Source organism: Parus major, chromosome 22 (genome assembly GCF_001522545.3).
Source record: "Parus major isolate Abel chromosome 22, Parus_major1.1, whole genome shotgun sequence".
NCBI lineage: Eukaryota > Metazoa > Chordata > Aves > Passeriformes > Paridae > Parus > Parus major.
The window spans coordinates 189005-200390 of record NC_031790.1 but is presented as its reverse complement, the minus strand read 5'-3'; the positions used below and the strand labels follow the sequence as shown (position 1 = coordinate 200390).

At 58.8% G+C, this 11386-nt stretch overlaps 1 protein-coding gene across 1 annotated transcript in view; it reads right to left on the bottom strand.

Annotated features, from left to right (window-relative positions):
* Positions 1 to 5234: 5234 nt before the first annotated feature.
* TCF7L1 (transcription factor 7 like 1) overlaps positions 5235 to 11386 on the bottom strand; it is a 14054-nt gene continuing 7902 nt past the window's right edge. Inside the window, exons 4-12 of the mRNA XM_015648779.2 lie at positions 8955 to 9038; positions 8590 to 8722; positions 8198 to 8300; positions 7832 to 7915; positions 7220 to 7363; positions 6986 to 7145; positions 6634 to 6741; positions 6367 to 6427; positions 5235 to 6299 (exon numbers count right to left, since the gene is read on the bottom strand). Of these exons, the coding sequence (XP_015504265.1) occupies positions 5860 to 6299; positions 6367 to 6427; positions 6634 to 6741; positions 6986 to 7145; positions 7220 to 7363; positions 7832 to 7915; positions 8198 to 8300; positions 8590 to 8722; positions 8955 to 9038 (1317 nt within the window). The 3' untranslated portion in view covers positions 5235 to 5859. The remainder of the gene's footprint in view (positions 6300 to 6366; positions 6428 to 6633; positions 6742 to 6985; positions 7146 to 7219; positions 7364 to 7831; positions 7916 to 8197; positions 8301 to 8589; positions 8723 to 8954; positions 9039 to 11386) is intronic.

Sequence of the window (11386 nt, the reverse complement as noted above, 5' to 3'; positions counted from 1 at the left end):
CTGATATCGCGAGATATGGGAGGGAGCGAGAACGGCGGCGAAGGGGCGGAGCCGAGGGGAACGAGGTGGGGCTCGAACCATTGGGCGGGGTCCAGCGCGCGGGGCGTGGCTTACCGGGGTGCTAAGGGCGTGGCCGCGCGGGTGGGCGGGGCTTGTTCCGGCTGGGGGCGGGGCTTAGGGAGCCGGAGCCCTTCTGGGGGCCGTTGGCGCCCCCTGGCGGCTGCGGTGCCCCCTCACGCAACATCTCCGCGGTCACGGCCGCATTTTGGGGTGAAACCTGCCGGTTTGGGGTGAAACCTAACGCTTTGGGGTCTGCTTCCCGGCCCTGAGAGTCCAGGCCCAAACCGGGCCGGGGTTTTTTGCCCTCTCGGTGTCACCGTGGGAGCGGCCCCGGCGCGGGTGCTGCTGCTGCTCCCGGGGCCTCGCGCGGCCACAAAAACCCCAAAATCCCCGGATTTCACCCCAAAACGCCCCCCCGGGACTTCAGCCCAAATTCCCGCCGGGATTTCCACCCGAAACCCCCAAATTTCACCCCCAAAATTCCCGAATTTTGCCCCAAAATCCCGGGATTTCATACCAAAATCCCCTGGGATTTCACCCCAAAATCCCAGATTTTCCCCCAAAATCCCCAAATTTCAGCCCAAAATCCATCCAGAGAGTCCTGAGGTTTTGGAACCAGTCCGGGGATTCTGGACTATTCTGCTGGACCCCGCTCGGTGCTGAGGTTCCAGATCAGCCAGGACAGTCCAAAACCCCGGGAGAACCTCAGCAGCCTTCAGGACCCTCGGGACGGATCCAGAACCTTCTGGAAGACGCTCAGGACCCTCAGGATGGATCCAGGACCTTCTGGAAGACGCTCAGGACCCTCGGGATGGATCCAGAACCTTCTGGAAGATGCTCAGGACCCTCAGGATTTATCCAGGACCATCTGGAAGACGCTCAGGACCTTTGGGATGGATCCAGAACCTTCTGGAAGACGCTCAGGACCCTCAGGATTTATCCAGGACCTTCTGGAAGATGCTCAGGACCCATAGGGTGATCTAGACCCTCAGCACCACTCAGCACCCTGCAGGATAGTCTAGAACCTGCAGAACACTCTAGAACCCACAGAACACTCTAGAAACCGCAGAACGCTCTAGAACCCGCGGAACGCTCTAGAACCCGTGGAACGCTCTAGAACCCGCGGAACGCTCTAGAACCCGCGGAACGATCTAGAACCTCAGCACCAGCCAGGATAGTCTAGAACCCCAGGGTGGCTCCAGAACCTTCTGGAAGTCCCTCAGGAACCTTTCATGGAGCTTTGGACCCAAACCTGCACCAGTCTCCCTCTTTTTTTTCCCTTTTTTTCCCATTTTTCCCCATTGCCACCCAAATTTTCCCATCCGCCCCTGGGATTTTTCCCGAATTTTCCCAATTCCCAGGACTTTCTTTATTCCCATTTTGGTTTTTTTTCCCCAATTCCCTTTTTTTCCCCCCATTTCCGCTTTTCCACAATTCCCGTTTTTTTTTTCCCCAATTTCCATTTTTTTTTATTCCCGTTTTTTCCCCTCAATTCCCCCTTTCCCCCCCCCCCGTTTTTTTTTCCCGATTCCATTTTTTCCCCCAGTTCCAGATTTTTCCCCCCATTCCCGTTTTTCCCCAATTCCAGGGATTTTCCATCCCATTGCTGTTTGTGGGTAGTGGTCCGAGTGGCCTGGGTGTGGTCACCGGGGCGTTTGCCTCGCTAGAAAAGACAACATTTGGCATCTGCTGCTCCTGGATCGCGGATTCAGGGAATATCCCGGGCTGGAGACCCCACAAGGACGGCAGGATTCGGCTCCTGGCCCTGCAGAGACCCCAACACCTGAGCTCGTCATCACCTGCGCAGCAGCTCCACACTCCTGGACTGGTGCCATCATTTCTCACAAATCCTCGTGGATTCACTTTTTGGGGATGACTCTGAGAGCAGCCACCAAGAGCAGGCTGGACACACAAATCTGGCCTTAATTAACACTAATTGGGGTGTTTTAATGTGGTGTCCCAAGGTCTGGTGTCAAGATAATAAAGTCCTCACCTCATCTGACATGTCTGCATCCCCCATCCCGCCCCTTCCCCCTGAGGGCTAATCTGGTCAGGATAAAGGATCAAAAGGAGAAACAATTAGCAAATGGAAGAATTTAATGATGCTAATTAAAATGGATTAAGTGTAGCCACTGCCTCTGCACCAGCTGCTTTGGCAGGAGCCCGGAGAGCGTGGAGCACCAGCCTTATCCCGGTGCAGAGTGGGATAACAGGACATCTGGTGCGCCCTCCCCTCCAGCCCCCGAAAAAAAGAGGTTTGAAGAAACCTCGGAGTTGGTGGTGGAGCCCCTAATTAGCTCCATCTCTGCAGGAGACCCCTGGGACCTCATTAGGCTTTTCAATTAGTGCCTGGCCAGCCTGCAGGGGGGGCGGGGGAAAGGCTGGGGTGGGGAGGGGGCTGGGGGAGGGGGCTGCAATTAAGCAATCGGGCTGAGGTGACAGAATAACCCCGTACCCAGAAAGCGGCCGGGAAAGCTCCAAGCTGGCTCCCAGATGCTCCCAAGGAGCCCTTAACGAGCTCCTGGCAATGAACCCCAGGGGCTGGGGCTGAGGGGGGCCCGTGCCCCTCCTAGAAAGTGTTCAGCCTTTCCATGGAACCAGGGAATGATTTGGGCTGGATGGAATCTCAAAGGAATCACCTCGTTCCACCCCGCTGCTGTGGCCAGGGACGCCTTCCACCGTCCCAGGTGGCTCCAAGTCCCGTCCAGCCTGGCCAGGGACACCTCCAGGGATGGAGCAGCCGCTTCCACCCCAAGCACAGCTCTGCAGCATCTTCTCACCTGGAGCAGCCCCAGGCAGGAGACGCCAGACGCCTCCCGAGCTTCGTTTCACTCTGGGATGGGCAGCAGTGACGGTGACTGGGAGATACCAGGGACAGCTGCTCGTTCCCAGTCCCAGCTCCATCATCCACACTGGTGCTCCCAGCTCCCTGCCTCGCCAGGACCCCATCACAGGCATGCTGGCCCCTCTTCCAGCTGTTGTGTGCCTCTCAGCTAGGGCAGGATCCAGCTGTCCCACCTCTCTCACGCTGTGCTATCCCTTCCCTCTGCTGCTGACATCTCCAGCATCTAACTCCATCTCCTCCTGGCCTTTTCTCCCCTGGATGTGGTTTAGAAAGAACAATTTGCTCCAGTCCTCTCTCATGAGCAGAGACACCTCCTACAGAAGTATTCCAGAGGACGAATAAAATCCAGAAGGACCCATTTTCCATGGAGAACCATTCTGAATCCGGTATTTTTATCCAGCTTTATTGCTGCAGGCATGATGGACACGTTGATCCTGTGATCTGTTCCACGATGACAGCTCCAGTGGGTTCACCCGGGACTGGAGCAATGCATCCCTGGTCTCTCCTCCTTCCCCAGGAGCAGCAAGGCCAGGAGGGTTTGGTGACCAGTTCCTTGTGGCAGGATAATCCCAGGACGTCGCAGCTCCAGAGCGCTGCGAAAGCATTGGAACAGATGTTCCTTTTCCGTATGGGAAAACACTGAGTAAAACAAAGGAATATTCTCCTGCTGAAGCCCAACATCTGTTTGAAGCTGTCTGGCTCTGGTTCAGATTTAATTCTTGTGACAGGTCTCTTCATGCCTCTAATGTCCCATGAAATCCAATTCAAGGAGCTGTTTGTCCGCAGCCTGCTCCTGGTGTTGGGGAGAGCAGGGCCGCATGTCGTCCGGGCGTTCCTCACCAAAACCAGTTTCTTGGAACAGTTTCTCTCAAAAACAGCTCTGCTTTGCCTCTTTTCAATCGACAGCCGTGCACGTTTTGGGTGACACCCTAATCCCCTCCACCCCAATGCTCACACGACTGTGGGACACGTGGCTGCTCCTCCCGGGTGCTCCCGAGGAGCAATCGTGCTCCGCTCCAGAATTTACACAATTCTTTTCTCTTTGAAAACAAGAAATTTAAATAATTTGGAGCGTGGAATGGAAGCATCTCCCAGATTTGGGGTTGTCTTGGGTGTGACAACAGTAAGGGTGCTCTGGGTACTCGGAGGATTTGGTGGCACCCAACAGCTGTGTGAGCTGCGTTCTCTGTTCATGGCTCCCAGCTTGACTCTGGGAGCTCTGGGATGCTCCAGGCTGGGAATTTCAGCTGTTCACATGATGGTCCTGAGCTAGACAGAGCAGCCATGCTCCTGCCTCAGGTCCCACTGGGCTGGCAAAGGCATCAGGAGCTTTCACAAGGTTCTGGGAGCTGGCCCTGGCCCCAGGTGTGTCCCCAGGGCTCAGCCAAGGGCTCATGCCTGTAGTTGGGGGCTGGTTCAGGTGTGAGTTCTTGTAGTTTTGCCCATCTCTGATGTGAAAATCCTCAAATCCAGCTCTCATCTGCTGCAGATATGGATGCCAACATATTGCACATCTAGAAAACACAGATAGATCCTCCTTGGCCACCATGAAGTTCCCTTTCCCCTCTACCTGCAGACAGGTGACTGCTGCTGCTCCACTTCCTTAAAAACACTTCCCTGGTAACTCCTCAGCACTGGAAAGGAGAAGAGAAATGTCACAGCAGGAGGAAAAAGTGTCACTGGTCACCCAAATGCACCAAAGTCCCACCAGAGGCAGCGGCTGCGGGATGGGCTCACCCATCACCGATGGTTGGGATGTTGCCACCGCCACGCCTGGGAACTGGGGGACACTGTGGTCCCCAAAATGCAGGGGGGTGTGGGTAGAGAGCTGGGCCTGGGAAAAGGGCAGGAAATTCCAGAGAGGAATGGAACAGGGCTGTGAACCCCATAAATTAGCTCCAGGCAGGTGCAGCTCCGAGTCAGCCTGTAACAGAAACAAAATCGTAAGTTGCAGGGGAAAATTTGATGTTTTTTTCCTGTTAAACTAACCGAGGAATCCAAATAGGTTGAAAATCCTTTGGGTTGGTTTTCTGCTGGTCCTTTTCAATTCCAGTCTTTTCATCCCTGCTTTGGAAGAAGCAGGCACAGAGGACCCAGTGCACACCAGTAACTCCCGCTCCCTCAGGCACTGGTTCACCAAACCCCCCAGGTCCTGATGCCTGGAGAACTCTAGCAAACTGAACACCCCAGTGGACACCCCAAAATCCCCCTGTGCCCATGACAGAGGTGTTCAGGGGAGGACTGCAGCTCTGTCCTGAGGAACTTCCCAGGAAGGTGCCAGTGGACAAGCAGCAAGCACTTCCCACACAGACCACACTCACACAGTGAGTTGCAGCTGTAGTTTTATTTCCTTTTGTGAAAAATAACAGGATTTTGAGGTGATAAAAACACAACCCCTCCCAGGGCTCAGCCCCAGACCCTGCCCACTCCAGCAGGACTGCAGGCAGGAGCGGCACCGACGAAGCAGCATCCCTGGGGCAGGATCCAGCTCCTTGCCAGGACAGAGCTGGGGATGGGAGCAGGACGGGAGGATTTGGGAGCAGCTGGAGGAATTCCTGCTCCTGGATCCGGGATGGAGTGCCAGTTCCAGTCAACACCTGCTGTATTTGGTGCTGGCATCACCACGCAGGTTTCATCCCCGTGCCCCACGGCAGCGAGGAGCGCTCAGTTCGTCCCGCAGAGATTCCCATCATCGGCAGCTTGTGGAGGGTCTATTTCATTATTTTTTTTTTTCCTTTTTTTTCCTTTTTTTAATAAAAACAGTCTTTAAGTTGACTGCTGGCAGCAGCTCTGAGCAGAAAGCCTCTTCCTCTAGAGTCTGCTTCCAAAGAGTTCAGAAAGGGTCAAATATTGACCAATAATGGTTTTGGCTGCGTTTGAATCTTGATTGTGGCTTCTGCAATGTACAGCGGGGAGGAGCCCGAGGGGGGAGGCAGGGGAAGGAGGCTTTTCCCTCAGTCAGCAGGTTTGGTGACCAGGGAGAGGGGCTGTGTCTGCAGCACAGCCAGGGCGGCAGGGATGGAGCCGGGCGGGGAGGACAGGAGAGCCGTGGGGGTCACCGAGGCAAAGGGGATGGGTCTGGAGAGGAGCGAGGGTGGGCTGCCGAGGCTGGAGGAGGAGGAGGAGGAGGAGGAGGAGGAGGAAGAGGAGGCTTTGCTGGTGAGGATGGTGGAATGCACGGCGAGCTGAGCCCTGCCCTCTGGCTTGGTGGTGAGCGAGAGCGGCTGGGCCTGCTCTGAGTGGGTGGCGGCCGGCGCGGCCGGCGAGGCCAGCGCTGCCGACGGCGTGGCCGGCGAGTCCAGCATGCTGCCGTGGGACGAGGCTGGGCTGGCACACGGCTTCTCGGCCGGCAGGTACGGCACGCACGGCTTCTTGCTCTTGGAGGGCAGGGAGGCTGCAGGGACAGGCACGGCGTGAGGGCCGGAGCCCGGCACGGGGGGAGGCGGAGGGGGGGTACTCACTGTCCGCGTCGTGGCTTTGCTGCTGCGCCAGCTTCTCGCGCTTTCGCTTCTTTTTCTTGCCCTGGAAAAGATGATTTCAGGTCCTTCCGTGGCTTTTGGCCACCGTGGTGGATGCTGTGGTGGGAAACAGGCTGGCCCAGAGCACCTGCGGGGGCTCGGCACCGTCACCCGCTGCCCCCAGCACCCCAACACCGATCCCCAAGCACCGGCAGCTCCCTCCCCCCGCCAGAGCCCGGGCACGGCCGGGGTGGCCGGGGCCACACGTACGTAGTTGTCCCGCGCTGACCAGGTCGGGTAGAGCTGCGAGTGCAGCTGCCGCTCCTTCCGCGCCAGCTCGTAGTACTTGGCCTGCTCCTCCCGTGACAGCGAGTGCCACTGCAAGGGGAAGGGAGAGCATGCTGGGGACCCCAGAGCCACTCTGGGAGCCCCAGAGTCCAGCTGGAATCCCCAAATCCACACTGCTGACCCCGAGGGCTGATGATCCCTCCCCATCCCAGTGCCACCAGCACCCCCCTGGGACTCCCGGGGCTGGCAGAGCCCCAGGTCTGGGGTCCCATCCATGGGGAGAAGTGAAGCCAAGGGGGTCTGAAGGGTCCCTCGTGGGGGATCCCCACCGTACCCGCCGGCCCAGGATCTGGTTGATGGCAGCGCTCTCCTTCAGCGTGCACTCGGCCACCACCTTGGCCCTCATCTCCTTCATGTACAGCATGAAGGCATTGAGAGGCTTCTTGATGTGAGGTTTCTTCTCCTCCTCCTTCTTTACGGCCACCGGGGATTTCCTGGAAGGAGTGGGACGGGGGTCAGGACCCCCAGTAAGAGCCCCCGTCCCCACAGCCGGCCCGGCCCCACTCACGAGCTGCCGCCAGGACTGGCGCTGGGCTGGGAGGGCTCCTGCTTGACGATGGGCGAGACGATGGTGGGGTGTGGGATGCCTGAGGGGTGCAGCCCGTGCGTGGGTGGCGGGACCATGTGCGGGGAGAAGCGGCTGGACATCAAACTGCAGCGGGGGAAGAGGACAGGAGGGGTGGTCACCTCCCCACAGGCAGCCAAAGACCACCCTGAGAACCTCCTGGGTTGAGAGACCACCTGCCTCAACCCAGCTGAACTGGAAAACCTGAGAACATGCTGGAACCCCAATCCGCTCTAGAAACCCCAAACACGCTCTGCAAACCCCAAATCCACACTGCACTTCCCAAAGCCAGCTGGAGACCCCGAGTCCAGCTGAAAGCCCCCAGATCCCACCCCAGCTTTGAGATGGTGACGCTGATGCAGCCCAAGTGGTGCCCTGAGCCCATGGGATTCCTCCATCCCTGAGGACCAGCCACCCGCTCTGGTGGCATTTTCAGCCAAGGAGACCACCCTGATCTCCTGGGACTGCTCTGTGCCCATGCTCTGTGAGCAGGGAAGTGTCCCAAAACCCAGTGCCAGCTCCAGGGTGCCCCTGAGGGTCCCTCCCGAGACCCACCTGGACATGGAGGCGTTCATGGCAAGGGCGGGATAGGGGTGCCGGAAGCCACCAGCAGGAATGGAGTACACAGGCTGTCCCTGCCTACAAAAACACGAGTTTCAGGGGGAAAAAAGATCCCTTCCCAGTTCATGGCATCTTTGGACTGGTCTTCAGCTGATTTCCATCTGCAAAGATTTTTCCATTCCCAAGTTTTCCAGCAGCAGGGAAAAACCTCCCCTCCCACCCCCCACAGGAGGCTGCAGCATCCTGCTGAGCTCGCAGGAAAGTGGGATAAAGTGGAGGAGGAGGAGGAGGAGGGTCTCAGTCAGAAGTGGGGCTCCCAGCATTCCCAGGAACCCCGTGCCAGGGTCAGTCCATCCTTACTGTGGCACGAGCCAGCCCAGCGGGTGCGGGAGCTGCCCCACGGCTCCAGGAGACAGCGGGTAATAGGGGGGCAGTTCGGGGGGGTGCGGCGGCCGTGGGATCCCTGTGAGGGGGAGAGGGGGCAAGGAGGGAGGTCAGAACAGGGGCACAGCAGCCTTGGAGCCCCCTGTGCCCTCTGAGGACCCCAATTCCCTCAGCACCCGTCACCCCAGGCTGGGCAGAGCTGAAACAGCCACAGTGGAGTCCTGGGGGGATCCCCACACCCCAACCCAGCCTTTCACTGGGCAAGGCCCCCCCTGGTCCCCGGCTGCACGCCCCAGACCCCATTCCCAGCACAATCTCCCCACCATCACCCTCTGTTCCCCCAGAGGTGTCCCCCACGCCCTGCTCACCTGTCTTGGGGTCGATCTCCGGGGAGAGGTGGCCGGGCGGCGAGCCGGGCTGGAAGGGGTCGTTGCTGTAGGTGATGAGCGGCGTCAGCGGGTGCATGTGATGGGCGTGCTGCACCACCGGGACCTTGTTGGACTGCGGGGAGAGCGTGTGGCAGGGGACCTGCGGCCACCCTCCAGGAACACCCCCGTGGGCAGCAGGGCAGTCACCAGGGCTCACACACAATGGAAGGTGTCCCTGCCCACGGCAGGATTGTGCCACTTTGCTCTTTAAGGCCCCTTCCAGCCCAAACCACTCCCAGATTCCCCAGCTGCAGGATCTGAGGGTGCTGGGAACCCACCACCCCAGCACTGGGGGCTGCTCTTACCAGGTGGGCGGGCGAGGGCGAGCGGTTGTCCTTCAGCGTGGCCCCGGCCGGCACGTCCAGCAGTGGCCACTTCATCTGCAGGTACTGTGGGAGGGATGGGACAATGCCCTCCAAGAACCTTGGACACCCCAAAAAACCCTGTCCCAATACACTGCACCAGCCCTGAAACATCACCCCACTCCTGGCCTCAAACACCCTCTGACCCCAAAACACCCCCAGCCCAAAAAGGCTCCCAACCCTGAAACACCTCACCCAGCCCCAAAACATTCCTACAGCCCTTCAAAAAAACCCTGTCCCCAAAAGATCCCACAGCACCAAAACCTCCCCCCAGTCCCAAAACATCCCCTAGCTCCGAACCAATCCTCTAACCCCAAAACATTCCCCAGCCTCGCCTGCAAACCCAGCCCAGGACACCCCAACCCATGGGCTGGGGGCAAAGAGGTTCTGGGGGTTTTTCTCCCTTTCTGGGTTAACATCTCGCTGTGACACTGGGGCGTCTCCTTGGCACCCCCAAAGAAAGGCGCTTTGTGCAGTGTTTGGGGAGACAGAGGCATTTCCCAAAGCCAGCAGGAGGGAGGGTCCCTGGAGATGCCAGGGCTCGGGAATGTGGGAATGTGGCTGGAGCAGCTGCCTGCAGGAATTTCCCCAAATACAGACCTTCCTGAGCTGAGGCAGCTGGAAGGAAAGGCCAGGAGGAGTTTGGGGGGTGTTAACTCTTGCAGGGCTGGGGGGTTCCTCCCCCTCACGTGGCCTCCTATCACCCCCAATGTGCCACATGTGCCCCCTGCAGCCCCTCTGGCTGTCCCCTGTCCCCAGCATGCCCCTCCTGCACCCCCCACCCCTTCCTGTACCTCCAGTATCCCCCCTCCATCCCCAGTATCTCCAGCCTGCACTTCTGATATCCTGTCCCTCCCTTCACCTTTAGTCTCCTCCTCCTCCTCCTCTGCCTCCAGGAACTCCATCCCCAGCACCCCCCATCGCCCCCCTCCCTGCTGGCACCCACGAACCCCCACCCAGGACCCCCATGGCACAGCACAGTCCTGAAGCTGATGAGGATTCCTCGTGATCCATTTCCACAGCTGCTGGCACAGGGGATCCCCCAAAACCCGCTTCACTGCCTAACCCAGGAGCCAGGGGGCTCTTCCCATCCCCATCCTGGCACAGGGACGCTCCAGCACCGCGCTCCCAGTGCCCCCACGGGAAGACTTTTGGCACCACTGGGATGATCCCACAGGTGCCATGACTGGATCCATCCCCTGGCAGCTGAGACACCACGCACCCAGAGCACGCCTGGAATGCAGTGGCCTCGTCACCCTGGGCTCACCCTGACCTGCAGGCCCCACATCACCCGTGGGCTCACTGTCACCCACGGGCTGGCCACCATCTGCCAGCTCAGTGTCACCCCAGGCTCACTGTCACCCACGGGCTCACGGTCACCCAGCGCTCCCTGAGATGGAAGAGCTGCTCCCGAAGTGACAGCTTTGATGCATCCTCCAAATCTGGGTGATCCACAGTGCCAGGGCAGCCCAAATGTCCCAACAGCGCCATGGCCACGCTTGCAGCCACGCTGGGATGGCACTGGGGACCCCCCACCTGTCCCAAGCCAAGACCCCACATTCTGAGCACTGGATGAGCCCCTCGCTGCTCCCCCACCGTGTCCCCCTGTGGCTGTGTCCAGGACAGGGCAGGAGATGTCCCCTCACACCCCAGGGCTCCGTCACAAAGGGGATTTCTGGGCTCTCTGTAAGCGCAGAAGGCGCCAGGGGATGGGGACAGGCGGGGAGGCAGCGCAGGGGGGACGGCAGTGGGGGAAGGTTTGGGGGATAAAAGGCTGATTCTCATTTTGAGGCCATTTCAGGAGCCTGGGGAAGGGAAAGGGGAAGGGAGGGGGAGGAAGAGGGGGGACTCTTTCAAAATATACAAAGCGGGGGGAGCTGGTGAATGGTTCAGTGGTGATGTGGAAAAATGAGCCCCCCCTCCCCTTTTTTTCCTCCCCACCCCTTGGCTCCAGCTGGGACACAGCCCCCACTGTCCCCCCACTTGGGGATCTGAGCTGTGAAACAGCAGAAAAAAGAAAAAAAAAGAAAAAAAAAGAGGAAAATAGTTGAAAATCGGTCACATTCCAGAGAGATTAGAGCCAGTCCTGGGTCCTCGTTACCAGCCAATTAAAACCAGGGATAACCCCTTCCCTGCTGGAGCCCATCCCTCTGGGAGCCCCAGGACCCCAGAGGAAAAGGGGCCAGGGGATCCCCTGACGTCCAATTAAGGGAATTCATGAGAGGATTTCCGCTCCTCTTCTGCACAGGGATCAACCCAGTTGTGATGATTTCCCTGGGAAGGGGGAAAAGTGACACTGGCAAGCCCTGCCTGGGGCTGGGCTGGGGCTGCGTGTCCCAGAGTGGCACCTGCCAACATTGTCACATCCTGGAGCT